The sequence below is a fragment of the Gavia stellata genome, chromosome 5 (assembly GCF_030936135.1).
Source record: "Gavia stellata isolate bGavSte3 chromosome 5, bGavSte3.hap2, whole genome shotgun sequence".
Lineage (NCBI taxonomy): Eukaryota > Metazoa > Chordata > Aves > Gaviiformes > Gaviidae > Gavia > Gavia stellata.
Window position 1 is genome coordinate 19,172,372 of NC_082598.1, and position 23,811 is coordinate 19,196,182.

The 23,811-nt window shown below is 38.6% G+C and overlaps 1 protein-coding gene across 5 annotated transcripts in view; it reads right to left on the minus strand.

Annotated features, from left to right (window-relative positions):
- KCNIP4 (potassium voltage-gated channel interacting protein 4) overlaps positions 1–23,811 on the minus strand; it is a 361,068-nt gene that overhangs the window by 46,607 nt on the left and 290,650 nt on the right. For 3 of the 5 annotated variants that reach the window (XM_059817596.1, XM_059817595.1, XM_059817594.1), the window contains exon 2: positions 6,454–6,578. In XM_059817596.1, coding sequence (XP_059673579.1) covers positions 6,454–6,578 — 125 coding nt within the window. Of the gene's footprint in view, positions 1–6,453; positions 6,579–11,430; positions 11,533–23,811 lie in introns of those variants that run through there. The other 2 variants (XM_059817593.1, XM_059817597.1) reach the window with 2 other exon arrangements.

Here is a 23,811-nt window from a genome sequence, read left to right on the forward strand (position 1 = left end):
TTGCTTTAGCATATCTCCTCTTGTCTTTTCAATGTTGACCTTGACTACTACCAAAACAGCCATTGCCAAGATAGGCATTTCAATACTTTTTGTGCCTTTCCTGCAGTTATCCCCTGCTTCTCGCTTTCTAGAGCATCAGCTATACTACAGTGTGATCTGAGACTCTCGGAAGCTTTCAAGTGTGTACATACACACAGAGATGCTATCTGAGACACTATGCTCCTTCTGCTTGAATTTCTTTTTGCTGGATTTGGTGTGTAATTTGCCTACACTGGAAAATCAAATCCATGAAATTATCTTTAAAGTTTTACCTTTTAATTTTTGTATAAGTAAAACCCACATAATGAATCAAACTTTGTAATCATGAACACTACAGACATACAGGAGTATTTACTGCTTTCTCATCTGAAGTCAGTCAGAACTATATGTCAGTAATTTGAAGTCATAAATAATAAATAACTGGACTTAAGCTGTGAGAAGTTCTGGTCATCCCTATCTCAGAACAGACATCCTAGAACTAGAGAAGATTCAGGGAAATCCACAGGTTGGAGTGAGATTATATAGACAAAAAATGTTCAGTTAGGAAAATAAGCACCTAAGTAGGAAATGTGTTAGAGGTGTGTAAAACAGTGAATGTATTGGAGAAGTAACGGTAATCGTTACTCATTTTTTCACAGCAGAAATACTATAGACATCTTATTAAAATAAAAGGCAGCAGGTCTGACACAGAAGTGAATTATTTTTCACAGAAGGCATAATTAGGCATGGAGCTAATTTCCCACAGGATGCTGTGGGTGGCAAAATACCCTGGTAGGTTCAGAAAGTACTTATCACAGTTTATGAAAGAAACTTTGATTAAAGTATGTAAAATATGAAGATGCAGTTATAACTTTCAGCACAGGAAGTATTTCAGTAGCAGAGTGCAAGGTGACAGAACAGTATGTTAGGGGAATTATCACTCTAAATTCCCTATATTCTTATATTCTTTCCCTTATCTGGACACTCTTGAAAACAGGATACTGAGATAAAGGGACTGAGTACTGCTTTTCTTCTGTTTCATTAATTGTTTTTTCTTTATCATGTCTGGGGCCTATTTCTTCCTGCCATGCTTGCATAAAGACAAAGGGAAAAATGTGCATACTAGAAAGGCTGTTGAAAATATACAGAAAACAAATTCCACTTTGCTTATTCATTACTTTCTGACACACCTAAAGCATTATTATAATATAGAGATACCCAAGTTCTTCAGAAATAGCTACTATCACCATAGTAGGTATGGAGTCTTGTCCTTTCTAAAGCTTACAGTTTTGTGTTCATTAAGGTTATTAATATTTGCACTGTTACAGATACTTTATCTTCTGGTAGTATTATAGTTAAACTATTGAAAATCTCCCACTTTTTTAGGCTCTATATAAGGATAGAGTTGCTGTATGTTCCTTCTGTAAAGAGATAAGCAATCTGTGGATTTATAGATGGGAAAAATGCTGCCTGAAACCAACATTCACTCCTAGACTAGCAAGCAGTAACTAGTTTAACTGATATGGTTGAACTAGCTTAACTACTGCATGTTTATTCCAAATATCAAGTGCTCACATAACAACAGTTATTCTATAGTTCATTGGTGACACAAATACAGCAAAAATCCATATATAGGGCATAATTCTGTTGAATTAACCACATGTAGTGGTTAGAGCACGTGTAGTGACTATGCCAGCTGATGCTAGCTACGTTGCCTTTAGGACTCCAGTCTGCACTACAGCTCTTTTGAGCTCCTGCCAGTGCGCAGTTGCAATGCTGATGCTACTGCGCCGTGGGACATTGTAAATTTAAAGTAACAGGAGCATGTCAGCAGAGCTACAGCAACTTAAATTCATGCCTTAACATATCTTGCTTTATATAGTTAAATTGTTGAAGAGATAGTAAGACGGGAGAACATCAGGTGAGAAGCATGAAGCACAGAGGTAGGATCTGCACAAGTTTTCATGGTGTCATGTTAAAGATGTATGCCTATGTGTTTCATTAAATATTTTCAGTGGAGTTTCCTTCCTAGCAGAATGATTAAGCAGAATATCACAGAATCACAGAATGGCTGAGGTTGCCAGGGACCTCTGGAGGTCATCTGGTTCCACACCCCTGCTCAAGCAGGGCCACATAGAGCAGGTTGCCCAGGACCATGTCCAGACAACTTCTGGATATCTCCAAGGAGGGAGACTCTACAACCTCCCTGGTCAACCTGTGCCAGTGCTCGGTCACCCTCACAGTGAAACAGTATTTCCTGATGTTGAGAAGGAACCTCCTGTGTTTCAATTTGTGCCCATGCCTCTTGTCCTGTCACTGGGCACCACTGAAAAGAGCCTGGCTCCATCTTCTTTAACACCCTCCGTTCAGGTGTTGATACACATGATAACATACACATTGATGAGATCCCCCCGAACCTTCTCTTCTCCAGTCTGATCACAGAATCACAGAATCACTAAGGTTGGAGAAGACCTGTAAGATCATCAAGTCCAACCATTACAAAAAACCCCAAAAAACAAAAAAACCCACCCACACACACAAAAAAAAAACCACCACAAAAACCACCCACACCACACAGCACCATGCCCATCAAGCCATGTCCCACAATGCCACGTCCACACACTCCTTGAATACCTCCAGGGAGGGTGACTCCACCACCTCCCTGGGCAGTCTATTCCACTGTGTTCTAGCTCTCACAGCCTTTCCTCATAGGAGAGATGCACCAGTCCCTTTAGTCATCCTTGTGACCCTTCATTGGACTCTCTCCAGTATGTCCGTGTCTCTCCTGTACTGGGGAGCACTGAACTGGACACAGCACTCCAGGTGTGGCCTCACTAGTGCTGAGAAGAGGGGAAGAATCGCCTCCCTCAACCTGCTGGCAATACTTTGCCTTAGGCAGCCCATTGCTGGCTCATGTTCAACTTGGCGTGCACCAGGACTCCCAGGTCCTTTTCTGCAAAGCTGCTTTCCAGCTGGGTGGACCCCAGTATATATTGGTGCACGAAGCACACACGTAAAGCACACAGGGGTGGAGATATTGGCAGGATAGTGTTAAGCTAGATGAGAAAGAAGGGGAGTGAGAAGGGAGGTGGCCTGTGGCAGACAGAAGTGGATGACTGGGTACTGTCAGGGGGAGACCATCTAAGCACAGACCATGGGAGGCACTTTAATGCCATCCTGTATCAGCACCCACCAAAGCTGCTCAAACTGTATTTGGTAAAAGCTAGATATGTGACAGGAAAGATGAACTAATCCACATAGGCAAGCTGCTCATAGACCTGTAGAGCATTTTGCAGTAGAAACTGATAAATATGAGAAACAAAACAAACCCCAGCTCAGTTGAAAGTTTTGAAATCCTTCATTTCTGAAGTCTAATGCTTGGACTAAAGACTACTGCTTGAAATTGGTCGCACTCAGAGAGTGGCAGTCAGCGGCTAGATGTCCAAGTGGTGACCAGTGACTAGTGACGTTCCTTAGGGTTTGGTATGGGGACCGGCGCTGTTTAACGTCTTTGTCAGTGACATGGACAGTGGGATTGAGTGCACCCTCAGCAAGGCTGCCAACAACACCAAGCTGTGTGGTGCGGTCAATACGCTGGAGGGAAGGGATGCCATCCAGAGGGACCTCGACAGGCTCGAGAGGTGGGCCTGTGCAAACCTCATAAAGTTCAATAAGGCCAAGTGCAAGGTCCTGCACGTGGGTCAGGGCAATCCCAGACACAAATACAGGCTGAGCAGAGAATGGATTGAGAGCAGCCCTGAGGAGAAGGTCTTGGGGATTGATGAGTTGACATCAACCAACTTGGGTTTGTTGACGAGAAGCTCAACATGAGCCAGCAATGTGCGCTTCCAGCCCAGAAAACCAACTGTATCCTGGGCTGCATCAAAAGAAGCGTGACCAGCAGGTCGAGGGAGGTCATTCTCCCCCTCTACTCCGCTCTGGTGAGACCCCACCTGGAGTACTGCCTTCAGCTGTGGGACCCCCAACATAAGAAGAACATGGACCTGTTGGAGCGAGTCCAGAGGAGGGCCACAAAGATCTTCAGAGGGCTGGAGCACCTCTCCTATGAAGACAGGCTGAGAAAGTTGGGCTTCTTCAGCCTGGAGAAGAGAAGGCTCCGGGGACACCTTCGAACAGCCTTTCAGCACCTGAAGGGGGCCTACAAGAAAGCTGGAGAGGGACTTTTTACAAAGGTATGTAGTGACAGGACAAGGGGGAATGGCCTTAAACTGAAAGAGGGTAGATTTAGATTAGCTATGAGTAAGAAATTCTTCACCATGAGGGTGGTGAGGCACTGCAACAGGCTGCCCAGAGAAGCTGTTGATGCCCCAACCCTGGAAGTGTTCAAGGTCAGGTTGGACGGGGCTTTGAGCAACCTGGCCTAGTGGAAAGTGTCCCTGCCTATGGCAGGGGGGATGGAACTAGATGGTCTTTAAGGTCCCTTCCAACCCAAACTACCCTATGATTCTATGAAATTGATTTACTTTTATAACAGTCACCAGCCCTAGGCATGCTTTACAGCATTTTTGAAAGTAATTGATAATTTTGCAATTATATTAAACACAAAAAACCTGAAGTTCATGCTCATTAGCTCTAAATAGTCAAAGATATTTATACACGCATGTCTTGAATTATCATGTACTGATAAGGAAATGAAACACCTGAATAAAGATGTATTACCATATATTACTATTGACACTGCTTTGATGTAAGTAGAACTTACATCTTGGAACACTAAACCATATGAAGAGCTGGAATTCCTCTTTTCAAAAAATGGTAAACCAGTAATCAATTAAAATACTTTTCTATAACCTATTCTCTTTTTCCATACCTCATTTTATGCAGAGAATTATCAAGGTCCTTCATTTCTGAGACTCTACAAATAATTATTCTTAGAGAAACAGAGAGAAGGCTTATTTTATCCACTATACTTTGTACCTTTTTGCCTTAGATAATTAGGGACATTAGTTCATGATTTGCAATACCTAGGGAATACCATCATTAGCAGGGGAATGATCTCTGGTACCCTGAGGAAATGAAAAGCTTTTAAGAGCAATCACTGTTAATCACTAACATGCCAACATTATATACCTTCTGGAACTGAGGATGATATATAGACAGGACACATTAAGTAACTCTGTATTTTACTTGCATTGTAGGTTTTCGATAAAAATGTAGTTTTAAAACATCTGTTTTCATGGCTTGCTTACATTACAAAATACATGATATCTAAGAATTCTGTAAGATTTACACTTCTTCTTGTACAAGCTGTTGAAAATATTCTCTCTGATTCCATAGTTGAGCTTCATTGTGCTTTTAGCACTGTTATACTTTGTTACACAGTTTCACTTGCCAAGGGCAAGAAGGTGGCCCTTTTGTAAGGGTGAAAGAAAAACTAAATCGGAAGGTGATAAATGCCACTAAATTTATCTTTACCTCTAGCTCAGCAGGAGAATTAGCACCTGTGCAGCTGCAGTACTCACAACTGAGTACATAGATTAACATCACACACTCATGATTTGCAAGCAATTGCTCTTATTCAAGTTTTTTTAATATCAAGTATTTTCTATCCACTGTTAATGGTATATAACATCCTATAGAAGTGTTAATCACATGAAAGATAGTAGAATAAAATAGAGAAAAAACCTGTTTGTTTTAAGAAAGCAGTGCTTTTTTTTAAATAATATTAATAAAATCAAAGGCAGCTCTTACTTTTGTTATAGAGCCAGAATTTAATAATACTTAGTAAAATCTTCTGTGTCTTATTTATCTGCTGTACTAACCATGTGTGCCTTACATGCCAGCACCAAGCCCAGCACCACAGGACAGCAAGTACACAGTGGAGAAGGAGGCAGACTGCACTCATGCACTGTGGTCCTCAGTAGGGATCCCTGCCAACTAAAAATGTGCCAATAGAGCACATATACCAGCAAAAAAAAATCACAAATAATGACTCCTAGCAAAGGGATCTGACAAGTTTATATACTTGGGGAGCTAGGAAGGACTGAAGAAGTCATCTACTGCTGTCCACCTAATGAAAAAATTCCTCTAGCGCAATTTATGCCAATTACTTCTTGTGATAGCTATTGTGAACACAAAAATCAAAATCTTTCTTCTCACTGACCAAATTCTTGAGGACTTATGTTCTCTCCCATTATTTAATCTTTAGACAAACAACTCCAACACAATTTTCAATCTGTCCTTGAACAAAGTCCAAAGTTATGATTATTCTCTTCTGGATGCTTTCTAATTTGTCTGCATCTTTTGGTCATTAAATGGCTCAATTGTTGCAGAGTAATTATTTCTTCACCTGACCAGACATGCAGTATTTAGCTACTGAATCCCATGAGCTCCATTGCCAGTCATTCTTATACTGCTGAGATTGTAGCGGTCTATCCCGTAAACGGATGGTAAATTAAAAAAGGAAGTGCTTACGTTCTTGAAACCTCTATATAAGATCTGAAGTTCCTTCTTTGTAAATTTACTCTGTGCCTCCAGCAATTCAAGAGCTTCAGGTCTATGTCGCACTGTGGCCATTTCCATTTCATCTTCTACAGTGTCTGCAGAATACAAGAGACAGAGAAGGAAAGCTCAGCAAGAAATATTCAGAGTGACTTCTGTTTCTATGACTCTCTGAGCAAAGAAAACAATTTTATAAACTTTAGTGACTCCAGAATACTGGAAATTTTCCCTTGATTAGTTAATGGATGTGAATTCACTGCATCAGACTGGGATTCTCAGTGTTCTCTTTTTACCATGAAGTTGTGCTTTGAAAAGTGTGTGAGATTGATGTTGCATATTCAACAGTACACCTTACTTTGAGTATAAAAAACCCTTCAGGGCAACATGATTATTCACGGTGAGCAGCCTAAGTGGGGAACGTGAGTATTTTAGTGACTTCATCATTAGGTGAATAAGAATGTGGATATACACATTCAAGCCTTACAGCTGAGTGCAGCCCTAAAAGAATGATAGTATTTTTTTCCAGGTAGAGTTTTGAATGTGAAAGGTCAATAAAATAGCTAAAGAAACTTACAGTATGTATTTTTTATATGGGGGTCCAGCCACGTACCTGATAAAAAATATGAATGTGTGCATCAGTTTTTAAGTACTCCAGCACTAAACATGGCTTATGTAGTACTCCAGACTAATTTAATCAAATCACTGCCTTATTCTGGTTTAAGAGTTATACAAACTACAGAAACGTAACTTGAGAGAAAACAAACACACCTCATTGTCACTTCTACAATGCTGAAGATATATATTTTCTTTCATCAATGTGGGACTCTACATTCTTAAAGTTTTATTCAGTTCAATTTTCATAAAAGCACAATATTTGGATACTCCATTAAAACAGTATTATGTTTACATCTTCACATATTTTTGTTCTGCTACAATGCAGTAATAATAACTTTCAGCTGCTTGGGAGAAATCTGGCATTAGAAGATATAGTTCAGCTAAACACAACATGAACAACCTTTAAATAGGTATAATAATAATATATAAACTATTTGGATAAATCTTCACAAAATTGTAGGGCCTTGTCTTTTCTCCTGTCAAAGAGATGTTGCTGTTAGCACTTATCTCAGGAAGACGATCTCAGTGTCACCTAGATGATTTCAGTGTCACCTGCAGTCTTATCTCAGAACATCCATTGTGTATTAGTTTATGGACAAACTATAATATGTTTCTCTTCCATTTTTCTTTATAAATTATCTCATATAAGTCATAGAACACTACCATCTTTGTGAAAACTTCCAATCTAAATGCTATTGACAAAAAACCCAACTGACACAACTTTACATTGACCTTATGATGTTTGAGAATAGTTTTAAAGGGCCAGTATCTTAATTCACAAGATTATAAGAAAATTTCAGCTCTCTTCTTTAAAAAAGACACTCTGAGGTGCAAAGAGGAAGTCCGGAAAATCCTGCCTTTACAGATTAAATTGGAATAAAGCAGTTCCAGAGTTAAGAAGCTGTCTTCCTAATCTATGAAAGGTGTAGTAAAGTTCTTGAGTCCTATTTTAATGCTGCATAAGAACATCCAGTGTTTATTTTGCACAGTTTCTAAAGCCTTCCCCCTTTAAGGGATTAATCTTTTACATTCTTTATACAGTCACTAAAGTCTCTATAACAATGTCATGCTGTAGATATGCAGCTGAAATCTTTTTGTCAACTGCAAGTCAACACTAGGTGTTTATGCTAAATTGACAAAAGAATCAACCTGAGAATAAATATTGTTGAAAAGTCACTTGTGTTTTATATGCCAAGAGTTATATGGGATTTAAATGGGCTATTGTTTAGACAGAAGAGGACTTAACTGGAAATGAGCTCTCTAAGCATCCATTTGTGAAACATCTGGCTACCTAGAGAGACATCTACAAGCTTTTCTAGAAGCTAAATGAATAAACAAAATAAATGTGAGGCTAGAGATAAAAGCCAGACAATGAGATACGGAGCACAATGTTCAGTATGGCTTTTGTAATGAACATTTTTACTGTGAGAATGTAGAAGACTGCAGTGTGGTGATGGTGTTGTCTTTCTGTTAACGAAAAGGCTCAGTATAAATAATAAAATAATAAGCTCACCGTAAACTTCCTTATAATGTGCTAACTATGCTGATTAAAATACTGTAGCATTCATGAGTCGCTTGCAGGTTTTTAACTTTTTTCTTCACACTTATGGCTACTGTTATCCAGGCTGAAAAAAATTTCTATACTTTAAAATATGCAGTGAAAATGTGTGAAAATATTTCTATTTCTAAACATTAATGATTTCTACGGCACTGAAGAAAAATTAGTTATTTCAGTTCTCTAGTTTCTTCAGCCTAAGAAAAGGTTTTTGGGTTTTGTTATAAAAGGCTACCACATGTCAGCTGAGAAACAGAAACAATCTCATATTCACTCATTAATATATTAAACAAAATACTCTTACTGATTTCATTAATGAGTAGCTTTCTTCTAGCTAAATAGTAAAGACAGTTCTTAATGTATTTGCCACAGGAGCTATGCTTTGGACCCTTCGTTGTTTGTTAGTGAAGAAAATGGTAAAAGCAATGCAAAAAGCACACATACTCTTCAAATAATGGCAGCTGCAGAAGCATGCCCAAAGTTAGGGCTCAGTTCATACTTTTAAAAATTGTGAACATACATTTGCCTGCACAAATCCCAAATTATACCTCCCCTATCTATTTAATAACTGCATGCACACATGCTTTTAGTTTCTTGAGTCTAGTCCTGTCTCTAGCACAAGCATTTCAACATTTAGCTAAGGAAGGATGGATTTAAGTTTAGGCTTACTAGGCTAAAGCACACAGATAGGAAGAAGCTTTCTTTGACATGCTTTGCTCAATGGGAATGCTGAAATAAGATTTTATTTATTCAAGTAACCTTTTTCTGCACATATTGATAAATGCTAAGCACCAAAGTGCAAATTCAGGCTATGTATATTTCAACAAATTACTTGTTTTAAAAATATTCCCCTTAAAATTTCTAAGGAATTCACATTATGTGGTTGTTACTGTAGGTAGTGCTGGCTTCATTCCTAGTACATTACAATGTTGCTTCTTTCATGCTAGCAGAAATCAAATAACAGATTGTGTCAAAATGGGATAATAACAATGTGTGTCTACAATGATATTCTTATTTAATATAATATTTTCATTTAACATAATATTTTTACTTAATATAGCATTTCATTATCGATGAGAGTACAGAGAAAAATGTTGAATGCATCTTTTTTTACTATTTGGTTCTCAAATATGAATATTTAATGCAAGTTTTATTTTTACTTATCTTCTGGTTTATAAAACAAACACTTTCAGCAAGAAAATACAAGCTTTGCACAGTCAAGGTTATTAAGACTGACTCTAAATGTTTTTGTGTTACCTGCGCAGACAAAAAGCTTGCATAGAAACGTGCAAGAGATAATGATGTGTTGCTCTCCAACCAACTTCAAAGAAACAGATCAAACCTTCTATTCCTTCTATTTTATCTTCTTTTTCTATTCTATGCCCCATCATTGCAAGTGTGCAAGGTCAGGTTGGATGGGGCTTTGAGCAACCTGATCTAGTGAAAAATGCCCCTGCCTATGGCAGTGGGGTTGGACTAGATGACTTTAAGGTGTCTTCCAACCCAAACCGTTCTGTGATTCTACGATTCCTTTTATAGTCTAAGAGTATATTACTCAGGTCATGTAGCTGAAAGCAACTTCTACATAATGAATTACTATCAGGTAAGATGACAGTAACTGACTGTAACTACCCTATTTTCAAGTAAAATACATCAGCTGAAGCCACCATGAAAAAGTCACTGTGCACCCACATCTTTTAATCTTTGAGATCTCAAATACTTAGAAAGGAAAGCAAGTACCACAGTCTTCGCTGTAGAGGAGCATATGAAAGACAGTGAAGCAGGGTAGCAAAAAGAAAGCCTAAATCCACACCACTGGAGTCTAGGCACTTAATTAGGGGCCTGTGTTCATAACCAAGTTGCCTCGGGTTGTCCTATAATCACTGGGCACAAGAAGCGGCTCTTGGAGGCATTTTTTTACCTTAGATTGATCGATACGCTTTATCAGAAGAGTATACAGGAAGCACAGGGATCACTCAGCTACTAATTTTAGGTGCTCACATTAGTGCCTAGAACTAAGCCAAATTAATCTAGACCGAATAGGGTCCACAGGGGTATTTTAAAATCAGTTATAGTAGCCAATTTACATAGGAAGACATTAGTGTTATTACTAGAATTAATCTCTATCTACATATATATATGTATGTATGTACCCACGTATGGAACTTCTTCCCTCCCTGTCTCCCTCCCTCCCCCTATTTTTATCTGTTAGCTACCCTGGAGAGATTTTATTTCCTCACAGCATATCAAGACATTAAATGTAATGTCACCATGCTTTTCCTTTATCTCTACATTCACGCACTTTTTTTCAATCTCATTATTATTTTTCTTTCAGACACATACTTTAGGTATCACTCCCTAAATAGTTTGATGTTACATAGTCAAAACCTGCAGGGCAAAGCCTGTCCTGCCAGACCAGTACTGCTGATACTATCCTATATATTGGATAGCAAGAACACACAGGCACATGCACACATGTACACAAAAAGATACCACTTTCCAAATACATTGAGAGCAGGCATTTAATTTAACCGGTGAAAGCATAAGTTCTAACCCACCAGCTCCTGTGTGGCAGACCCTGGCACTGGTATCTCGCCATCCTGCTCTACACCGACAAACCTTTTACCAGCCCACAAATCTGTTCATCACTTCCTTTTAAACCTCAATAGAGCATACGATTACTTCAGCAGATATCTTGTCTCTCAAATGAGCAGTTAATGAAAGTATAACTTTTGATGCATGCAAACCTAAAAAAAAATCAAATGAAAAATAAAACTTGCTTTGAGTAACAGGAGATGTCGTTTTGGCAGCCGAGCAGGGCAAGAGCTTCATAAGTCGCTCTTTAATGCTGCGTTTGGTACTGTTCTGAGCGTAGAGGAAACCTAAAAAATATATTATCAGGACTGTTAACATAGGCTTGAGAACAATTTCTGTACATGCTGCAGACTTCATCATTATAGCAGAATCCTGATGGGAAAAGGCCAAACAAATGGCAGCCATCCTGAATTGCAAAGGGCAACCAGAATTTTTGAACAGGACAACAAAATTGTTTTGGTTTTGTATCTTTCCAATAAAGGGGATGTTTTGTATATGTGCATCTCTTGTAAAGTTCTTATAATCCACTTTAAAACATCTAACAGAAAAGTGTCACATTATGTATCTGAAAAAACACAAGGTAAGAGTGTTTGTAAAAATTTGAATGCTAAAATATTTTAAAGACTTTTAAGTTTATTTGATATTGAAGTTTCATATGGAAAACAAAACCAAAACCAAATAAAATCTCAAAGATATCTTTTGTTGTCCTTTCTGGCAGTCTTCTAGTTCTGTGGCTGAGTTTTCCCATATAATTCATTCAGCAATTGTGATAACCAACCTGGTACTTTTGCCTTTTTTGAATATTAAAATATCAACCATGACGTGTAGCCAGACTCCCGTTTTGGCATTCTACATATATATATATATATAAAAATAAGTATTATTTATATTTTCATCTTTAAATACTGACCTGGCTGAATAGTTAATGTTCATGTGCCATAAAGCAGGTGAACAGCATTACCTTTATTTATTGTGAAGGAAATTGTCAGAGTAACTGCCTGTGATGTCTAACTAACCATTTTATACAAAATGGGTGATATGAGCAAGCATCTCCTGGATGGATATTTGCTGCACATGACAGACTTAACATCTGTAAAACAGCTGAGTAAATGATTTATGTTCCTGAGAAAGGTAGAGCTCAGTTTGGACATTTTGCAGCTCCTGCACTTTTCATCTCGACCATATGCTCTCAAACACAAATGCTGCCCTGCAATGGCCCTTGCTACAACAGTGAGAATGCAAAACAGATGGGGCAAGAAAAAAAAGACACGACTGACAGTTCCTGTGCTAGCGGCACAGTCACCAGGATAATCCTGGGTTATCCCTGCTACTGCACTTGTGCTGAGTACTGGTATTAGTGACATGACGTAGAATAGTTCCCTCTCTGCCACTAAACCAGACTGGGAACCCCCCAGCTGTAACACTACGTGGAGCTTGTAGGAAATCTTGAGAGAGTATGTACTTGTATTTGGGAACAGAAAGAGAAAGTGAGAAGGCTTTAAGGATATTAAACTTTGTAAATGAAAGAAAAAAATGTTTCTCAGTTTGTATACGAGTAAAACATTGAAAGAAATTAAATTAAAGAAAGGGGGAAAACCAGGAAAGACTCAACCACAGCCTTGAAAAATCAACTATTATCAGGCAAATTCTGCCTCTGAGAGAACAGCAGCTCTGGTGAACAGATGAAACAATCCAGCTTCAGCACAAGGTCAGGCGGACCTAAATGACCATCTCTGGAAACGTCAAAACCTTTTAATACAAATAATAAGAATGAATACACTTATTATCTGTAGCATTTAACCATCAACTCAACTCAGAAACACTGTGCAGATAAATGCATAAAATAAAAGTCAATCTGTGATCTGATGGGTGTCTCAAACTCCATATTTTTAGTTTGAGTACAAAAACTAAGCCTTTAAAAGGATCCGTTGTGGTCTTAGCTGGCAGTGTCTGCAATATCACACTATGCTTGTACTCCAGGTATCTGAACGTAAAGGAAATTGTTTATCTTAAAAATTTTTTTCTTTATCAGGAATTCTTCTAGCATAGACATGATCTAGAAATATCTACTTATAGCTTGTTAATTTGAGTTAAGGTTTGCAAAGGTTTACTGTCCATATATTAATTATTACTTACATAATTACATAGGTCCACAACTATGTAATTATTGAAGATGTATACAGTGCTTTGCAAAACCTAAAGGGACATATTATTTCCAAAGGGTTTGAAGCTCAAAGCCTTGAGTAAGCAAACAATTTTGCTACTTTTACGCTCACACAAAAGCTCATGGAATTCAATGCAAACCATATGGGCTTTGCAGCGGTATGATCAAGGTCAAAAATAAAATGAAATATATGGGAGAAAGTAATTTCAGAGGAGTAACTTAGGAGGGAAGTATCATCTTTGTACTCACTTCTGGCAGGTAATTTAAAATGTTGACACCAAGACCAGGGCAGAGGTGAAGGAATTGGTTTATCTTCTCACAGTATAAGGAAGCCGCGTAAGGAGCAGTCTAAGGAAGGTTTTCACTACCAGTGACTGCAGTTTATTCTGAAGCTATTGCAGTCCTCTGTCATGCCCTCCTGATCAGTACTACAGCTTTCAATGTGATTTTTCATGAGTAAGGGACTACTTAATACCTACAAAACCTGTTGCACACTGGGCCTATGCTGAGTCAGTGTTTAATACACATTGAAACACTAGAAGTGTTAATTAAGATGAAATATTGTATAATTTCTGTGAATTCTGTAGCTATTTGCCCAGTTTGAAACAGGTTGAGGAAAAAGCTGTGGTCATTAAGAAGCTAATTAATCTAAGCTAGATTAAAATTTATTTATCATGTAGTAAGAGAATCTTATCTTATTACCAGTCTTCAAAATGGCTGTTCATAAAAAGATGAAGAACCATGAAGCACCAACACGCTGATAATGATGGACTGATGCTGCTTCCTTCAAACTTCTAGAACAGAATAATAGTAATTCTTAGCCTTCAAAGAGCTATTCAGAAGCAGCTGAATTTTACCCAAACTCTTCCTAGTTTTTTTTTTTTTTAGTAACTGGTTGACTAGAGATTTCATAGCTGTTATCCCTAACCCAATCAGCCACAAACTCCTCTGGGCTAAGCGTGAAGGTTCTTCAAATTCAGGTTAGTTAACTGGTGGTGCTTGCTCTTGGGTTTGATAATTGGTTCCTCTGCAATGAAAATTAAACTGTGAGACACACTTTTCCCCAGAATTCACTGTGGGAGTGTCCTAGAACTCATCTCCCTATGACACCAACTGGAATTGCGGGCGATTGTCCCAGGAGGTGCTCGCACTTCACAAAACGCTCTGTAACTGGAGCATGGCTTACAATTTCTCATATCTAGGTACTGCTGTACTGATATATGTGCTGCATATAGATATTGGGCATACTAGACATCCTTTAGGAGTGACTGCTATTTAGCATGATTTATATCTGTAGTTGCAACCAATGGCTTAAACCTCTGATGTATAGATATTTAAACTAGAGAACTGTAACTCTACAATTTTATTAATGAAAGTTTAATATGGAAAGTACCATGAATGCACGTGGTCAGTACAATTATCTTTTGAATAGCTGTTTTAAAAATCATATTTGGCCAAAAGCATCCAGATCATTGTTATGTGTGTGACCTAGTCACTCCAATATCACAATATTGACAGGCTGATGTAGATCTGACACTGCTGGTTACAAAAAAAATACACAAAGAAGCACAAAGTTTTTTCCTCATTATATTACAAATTAATATAGTAATAAAAGACTTTAAAATATAAGAAAAAAGGGTCCATTAGAATGTAAAAATTATTATTTATAAATTATAAGTTATTTATAAATGACCATATATTCCTAACCATATATAACTATACCTAGGCTATCTCTTTACATATTTACTTTTTTCAGATGTATGATCCCTGCTTTAGAAAGACAGTACATATTACATATTGCCCTGTTGTTAGAGACAAGTGAGACTACCCCAGGAAAGACTATCAAGCCAAGTGATTGTTTTCTTTGCAAATTCTTTGTAGTCAGCATGAAAGCGAGGGCAGGTAGGCCACTTCTTGCTGTTGTAGCAGATAAATCAGATAGTCTGTCTCGCATCCCCACTAAGTGCACAAGAGGGACTGTACTGTGGCTGCCCTTGCCCCCAAAGTCTTGCCCACCTTTCCTGCCTGCAGCAAATGCCCTTTGTTCAAAGAAGCAGTCTCCTGCCTCACTGCTGACTTTTTATAATGGGATTTGGGTGATAGATGTCAACCGAGAAGGCACACTCATCTGAGTACTTAAAAGAGTTTTTTGAGCAGGTAATCATCCTATTTAATAGGAAGTTCAAAACCTGGAAACAATTCTCCCAACAAATTCTTCCTTCACTGTCAGTGAAAGAGAAAAATCACCTGTAAAACTATCTCTTTTTTCCCCACTCTTTTTCCCTCTATGTTTTTTTATTTTTGTTTACTCTTTTCTTTCTCAAAGTCTCATTCCTTTATTTGGCAAAGACAGCAGATGAACTTCCACTGTTTAAGTCTTGCTCCACTTTTTACTCAGCAATATACAATCCACTGGCCACATCCATTGCCTTGGCAGTACAGCTAAGCACCCAGTAGTGGTGGAATTTGGATTTTGTTCACTTACAGGATTTTAAGTTTTCCCATGAAAATGGGAAAAAAGCCTATGTTGTATTAGTTCTGAATGTGATCTTTTTGGAAGAGGGTTAGTATAAGACCTGAAAATCAAGCTGCACAGGTCATTTTCCTAAATCTAAAGTTTTGGTAGGAAATGACAAAGATACTGAAAACAAAACAAAACAAAACAAAGCATGAAGTGTTTTCTTGACATACTGGTTTACGCTCAATTTCAGCTGTACGATGGACTTTGTCCCAGGGCCTTAAGGGCTGGCAGCCCCACTAAACTGTTAATGGTTCAGCACAGATGGAGAGGCAAGGGGGACAAAATGAAGTGCAGATTTCATATTCACAGTTCAGGACTTGTGGAGGAGAGCCAAATCAGAGTACGTGTTCCTTCTGTGTAGTGAGTCTGGGAATGAAACAAAATTATGTACAACATAAATATTTAAAAGTCTCAGCCTCAGTTCTTTGGAAACACCTGCTGAGGAACTGTGTGAGTTGGCTGTAGGGTACTCTACAGATCGTCAGCATATTTTGCCAACCCAGGAAAACATTCTTGCCAATCTCATTTGTCGGTGCATATGTATTTTTAGTGATTCTTCCTCTACAGCCCCTAACTTTCTGTTTTTCATCACAAAATACACCTATCGGCTTCATGGACTACTGAAGCCCTATAAACCACATCAGATTTGCTACAAGGAGAAGCTATCAAGGTATTGAGCTGAAAAACTGGATGACAGCATTTTAGGGACTACCTTGAAATACGTATTCAAGGGTGAGATTGCTCTCCTGCACTTTAAATTCCCTCGTACATACTGTTTAAAATCAGCCTCCCAATGGCAGACCCAGATTAGGAGCTGGTAGCTACACTCCTCTGCTAACAAATTACAGGTCAGGGTCAATTGGGAAGTCTGGAGGCCAAAAGTGCTTGAACACGGCTTGAAAATGAAGGATAGTCATCTAGTCAAAAACAGTAACTACAGTTGGGCATTTGTGGGATTGGCAAATGGAAAAGCGTGAAAGAAGAGAGAAAAAAAGCTAATATCACAGGACGGAAGAAATAGAGTAGAGAAGTGTCAAATTATAAAAAATATAAACCAGAGAAATGGCCATACTTTTGTCCTTAGAGTCTTCATTAAATTTCCCAAATCATGCTTTCCCATGACATATATACAGCTTTTGAACCTGAAAACCTGTTTATGTTATGAACAGTTTCTATGCACATGTTTAATGCAAACATTATCTAAAACTGTTATAAACATCTGTAGGAGTGTAAACACTGAAAATCACAGAGAGTTTCTTCAGTGCAAAGCTTGAAAATATACTAGTTTTTCAATACCACTTTGTTCATTTAATACCACTTAATACACTTGCACCTGCACTCCCAGAGCATGTGTAAAACTAAGCTGGTCCCCTGTGACAGGAAACGTATTTATACCAGATAATTTGCTTTCTTGAGAAAAATCTCACTTGAAGTGGACCGTGTGAGCATATGAGAGAATGCCCAATGAACCAGATGTGTTTGGTTGCAGTTTCTCAACTATGCAGTTTTCTTAATTTTTTTCCCTTCTGTTGTTTATGAGAAGAGTATAGAAGTTTTTAACTAAATTTAATATATATGGATTATCACACAATAAATTACATCAACAGAAATTTAGTTATCTTGTGGGGGTCTAGGAAGGAGACAGATTAGGAGGAAGAGTATTTTAAGTTAGAGGAAAGACCAGATGAAAGGTAGTAGATGGTGCAGAGAAATTTAAAAAAAAGTAAAAAAAATCTGTCAGTACAATAGTTTTAGGTCAGGCTCTTTTACTATCCTGAGCAATAAAATAGTTGCATGTTATTCTTAATGAAATTCCTAATTTAGTATTGCTCAAAGGGATTTTAGAATTGACATAAAAATGCTGAACTACAAACTTAACAGCTATCAGCTTTTGCATGTAATATTTTCTAACAAATTCAAAACCCAGTGTGTAAGTAGGAACCAAAAGAGATAAAAGAACTATTTTTTTATTTTTCATTGCCTTTGATTCAAACATGTTTGTATAGCTTTAATGGAATGTCAGCTTCTTTCAAAGAAACAAGCAGCAAATATAAACTATGGGCCAAAGAAAATTTTTATGTGGCTCAGGAATACTTTATTTCATATTCAGGAAGGACACTCAACTTAGGAAATGTCACACCGGCTATGTCTATTCACAAGCAATTTGGTGCAACAGAAATAGATTGGCAGATGAAAGCCAGTCATGCTGAGGAACCTGAGATCTTGCAGATGGCTTATGGATACAAAGAGTGAACAATAAGTGTATTTTATCACAGCCTAAGCAAGGTGATTACTTCACTAGCAGTGAAATGGGCCCTAACACTGGGCAGACTCATCGGGACATCTCAACAGTAGTGTCCCTGGTCAGCAAAGAACCTGAAGGGCTGGCACCAGTGACCAGGGGTGAGAGACCCTCTGAGCACTCCCTCGCTTACCGAGCTGGTAGGCTCAACATGGCAGGCATGGCAGCACAAACCTGTAAAGAAAACCTTCTAAAGAGTTTGAATTAATAATTGTGATTAAATAGTGATAACAAACTGAGTTTATCTGCTTTAGTGGAAATTCACTGAGTTTTGTAAAGGAGGAAAACCAACTGATGCTTCAATCAAACTGAAGGCTCATTTCTACTGGAGAACTAAAAAACAGTGATATGCAGTGCCTGTGCTGTGGAATGTGAAAATAGAGAGAGGAAAATACTGTTGTAAAAAGACTAAAGAGAACAACTGAAGACAAAAATATGAGTCTATCAAAAGTGAGTGACAGATGATGGAAAGGAGTCAAATGGGTGATACTAGATGAGCTAGGATGAAAAAGAAGGGCTCAGCAGAGAAAGGAAAGAGAGAAAAAGTAAAAATGTTAAAAAGGAGTTAAGAATTAGAATGAAAAAGTAAATAGGTAGATATTAAAAATGGTGAGAGACCTTTCAAAAATATACTACCTCCATATTTAGCCTCTTATTGAAACACCATAGCATGGTGTATGTGAACATGTACAATGCTGGACTCAGACACACTTACATTTGCCAAAAGGTCAGCAGCTGGAGTCAGACTGGGGGTGTAGGTGTCCCTGTCCTGGGGTGTCACCTACTGGGGCCAGTGGGGTCTCTGTGCCACCCACTGGAGTGGGTGGGGATCTCTGCCCCAGCTACTGGGGTGGGAGCAGCGTGTCTCCTGAAAAACAGCTGCTGCGGGGTCCAGCATGAGTGATGGGCTCAGCACTGGCAGCTGGAGCGGGACTACAGGTCACAGCCTGTGTGTCTGGTGCTGCCTGCCGGGTGGGTGAGTGTCTGTATCTGCCCCAAATCCTATGTGCATAGGGTGTCATTCACAAGCAAACCTCAAGCTGGACCAGCCGGTGAGCAAGAGACCCTGGGTCTGGGCAGGGTATCAGGCAGGGAGAGGGTCTCTGCTGGCATTTGGGTGGACCCACAAGAGCACGGTGTCTGTAGGACGAGCATGCGAGTGTGCGCGTGTTTGCAGTGAGCACCAAGTTGGACAATGCAGTGAGTGGGAGACCTGTGGGGTGGGTAAAAGTGGCCTGGGATAGAGGCTGGTTGAACATGCAAATGGAGAAGCAGCAGCTGCATCCCTTGGCCTGGGCTGGAGACCCCCAGGAACACTGGGCTGGGCTCCAGCAGCCATGAGGAGGAACCCCTGGGCCCCGAGCTGCTGGTGATGGCGGCCACTTATAACATCTCTTAACAAGCATCTCTGTACTTCAGAGCAAAAAGTCTTTTCTCATTAGGAAAGTTAGACTAGAAAGAGACACTTTTAATGAATAATTTGTGGAGTATACCTTCATAGTGTTCACACTATTATCCAATTATTCTGAGTGGAAATAATTAACCTGCAGTGCTCTAGGCTGTCACTGTAATGTGTTTTTTAAATGCTGTATATGAATTTAGTTCGTAGGAGACATGTCTCCTTGTGAGCTCAGAGAACTTTCACAAAATGGTGAAACGAAACCAGTGCACACTTCTCGATTCTGCTGAACTAGCCCCAAGCGAGTCAGCTCTGACCTAGATCGTTCAGGAGTAGGTCACTTCAAAGCCCGCTGTCAAAGTCAACAGCAAGTTTTCCACAGAGTTCAGTAGGACTTGTCTGGAGCTTAAGTTTTATAATCCATGCTTGGATTACTAAAATTTTTCTGCAAATTTTGCTGGTTGGAGTAAAGCTTATTTTGATTTGGGGTGATAGTGACATTATACCACATTTGTGCAGAAGGTACCAAGCCTTTCTTTAATACTGGTAGTTTTCAGTTGCTGTCTAAGCTGCCAGTCTTGAGGTAAAGTGCTCTACTTTCCATTGATGGTCTGCATCCTGCTTCCATAAAAATAACATTTTTGAACAAGACAGAAAAGGGGCACAACGAAGTCATGAAGAATACACTTCTCTCTTTTGCAAAAAGATTTAAAGAAATCAAAAATATTGCCACTCATTAAATGCTTCAGTAAAAATATTATAAAGAAGAAATAGAAGAAAAGTGTTATCAGTCCTTCCTGTTGACCAACTAGCCTTAAAACGAAGTGTAACATATGATGTTTACATTTACATTTCCTTGGTACAGAGTTGAGTTATTGTAAATTACTTAATGTATTTAGATGCAGTGCAGTATTCCTACTAACAAAGTAGTAAGAACAGTGTTTTATTTCAACAGTGTTCTGATTTCCTTAAGAATGATGCATCTACTCTTCTAGCTTTTACAACTGTGTGTACAGTTCCAGCTTGAAAACCACTTCTAAGCACACAACAGCTGACAGCCTTAACAAGCACTAAGTTAATTAAAAATACCTAGTATATGCGCATGATGAATTTCAGAGGCTGGGTAAATGTGACAGATTTGTGATTAGTCTGGCTAGAAGTAACAAATACGTTCTTGTAAATCCCATCCTCCCTAAGGACTGGTGTGTAATTTGTTGCACAAACATGACCTTGTGCCAAAATGCAGAACTTCTGCTCAATCTTTTAGTCCATCTTGAATACAGTTGCATTCTAAGACTATAATTAATCTCAGTTAGGTTTAAGAAATAATGATCTGGATAGGACTGTTCAAATACTGTCAATTTTTCAGTAGTGTTCAAAAAGTCATAATTAAAGAAGCCACTTTGAAGCAACAAATTCTCCTTAACAGTGGTGAATATAAGAACTTAACTGATAAAAATTTCATGCACAGTTTAAAGGCTTATTAAAATTCAGGAGTCACATATTTGCAAACATGTAAAATACTAGGACACATTTGCACCATTTTGAAATAGTGTTTAAATAATTTACAAAGTACTAAGTCTGTGATTCAATGGCAGACCTGAACTCCCTCAGCTGAGGGTCCCTGACTAGTCCTCTCTTCCCTGACACCAATTCCCATCACAGCATCACACTGCTTAAGAACAGCCCTTTCCTTTGCAAACCTGGTTCTATTTCCTGATGCAGCTGACAGCACATCTCTGCAAATAATTTTGTCTGCATGCCTGGTATAGTGATGTATTTGGGCGAGATGAGAATGAATGGTTAACCTGGGAAAGTGGGAGCTTCTTAGGTCTATGTAACTGCTGAAGTTCGCATAGTGCTGAACCATGATCTTATTTTCTACATCACAGAGCGGGGGCGGGGGGGTGGGGTGGTGTTATTCACTATTGAAGGAAGACAAAAAATGTTTTCCTGCTAATCCTAGCAAAAGAAAGAAGTTGAGATATTCCAAGGTACTTTCTGAGATTAGAAACTGCATTTATTGTCAGCTTTGTTCGTGAGTGCTTTGTAAGGCATCTATTCTATTTCAGCTGAAGAATACCATGCCTAGCAAAACCATGAAATTATTAACTCACAACAGCCTGAAAAATAGTAGATGATTATACACTGTCATAACAATGAGGTTTATCTAACACATGCAATAGCTATGCGAAGAAAAATCCAGAAATCTATTTCTATTAGTTTTTCTATGATTTACAACATCTAAAATGCTGGTTAATTCACAGAGCATTATCAGGACAATTGCAGGAAAGTCGTTTTACTTTCACCAGCCAAAAATCCTAATAAAATCAGTTGCTTGAACAAGAAGAAATGAAATCTGGCTTATAAAGGAACTTTGAAACCTTCGCACAAAAAAATTAGGAAAAAAGTTTAAACTGATCACTGGCTTTCCATCCTGATGCTTTACTGATGGTTGCAAAGGACCTAAGGAAGGAATAACACTGAAACATAAAAGGAAGGTCACTTACTGAATAAAAATTTAAACCTTTATTTTTTGGAGAGCTTTTTAAAGATGCTTTTCTCTATGAACCAACACTTGCAGCACAGGCATGCACACAAACATTGACCGCAGCATGCTGATGCTGATTACAAGCCTTCCCTGTGGCAATTCAGGCTGCAAGAAAAAAGAAATAAACTGCTGCAACAGGTGGGGATGTTTGATTACATCCTCCTGATTTTGTAACTATTAAAACATGTAGTTTTCTGTGGTTGCAGGGCTTTTCAGTTGCTAGTGCTCGATTTCTTGTCTTTTGCCTGCAGCTTCCATTTCTCCTTATAACTTTCATATTACAGTTGTCACTTGTTGTGCATTTATACATTCCTAGTTTTAGTGAGTATTTCTTGCAGTCTGTTCAAAATCTGCTACTAAGATAATCTTCTTGCCTTGACATAAATATATTGCCCTGACAGAAACTTCCTGCTTGCTGCTCTGTAGCCTGGATGAACATCTCTCTTAAACTTCCCTCCCTGTGTCCCTCCTCCAGTAGCAATATTCCCTTCTTGCCTTGTGGAAACTCGCCACAACTAACTATATATAATTCATTAGATTAGTTACCTTAATATAAAGTTGATGTCCTCCTTTGTTCCCTTGGTGATCTCAGCTTTTCATCACCCAGTTGTCTGAATTTCTAGCTAAGACTTTCACTCTTTCTAGTCTTATCGCTGCATGCACAAGGAAATGAGAACTGGAGCATGTTCTTCTTTAGCCATCCCTTTAAACTCTTCTATTTGTGCACTGAGCTACAACTAGATTGAATTTTTACTTACAAACGTGGAGAGCTGTGAATGGCATGAATAAAGGCATTTAAAACATGCATTGCTTTGCATATTTGTCTTTTATTTCTGCTTTTGTCAGTGGCTTTTCATCTATCTACTGGTTGCTTAGGTCTCACTATGCGTGGGAGGAGAAAGACATTAATTTATGTTTGCACGATACCTACTGCAATAAATCCAAGCTGACTCTGATCCTTAGGCAATAATCTCATACAGAATGTTTATAAATAACAATATATTTTTTAAAAACTCAAAACAATTACTAGAAAGAACAAAAGAAAGACTAGTGGCAGCTACTGAACAGGAAGAAGTGCTTGATTTTAACTTCAGCCAAAGAGCCTTTGCAGTGCTCTCTCATGGGCTACATGGAGCAAACTCTCACATAGAGCCTAACAGAGCTTTCAACTGTGAAGGAAGAACCGGTGCTGGGACTGCAGCTCTCGCGGTCCTAGTCCTTGTGCTTTGAGTCTGTTGTTTCCAAAAGAGTCATAATTTGTTGAAGAGGATACTGTATCTCATTTTTCTCCTGCTTACTTGGTGTCAATCACAAGAAACACATCTGATCTTCAGAGATCCTGGTATAAATCAGCTGTAACTTATTTGCTATACACAAAATTCCCATGTCCTTTTCATTCCTTATTACTATATGTTTTTCCATTTAGTGTTCAAAATTTTCAGCTAAACCAGAGTAAAGTAATCATGTGCAATAACACATACCAGCTTGTGTTAAAAGGAGCGACCAAAGGAAAGTCAATTTACGAGTGAATAAATGTGGGAGAGATAGAGTAGGTAGGAAGATCACTGGATATTGTAATGCTAGCACACAGGAACCAACAAGAAGCAAGCTTCCAGTAGAGAAACCCCC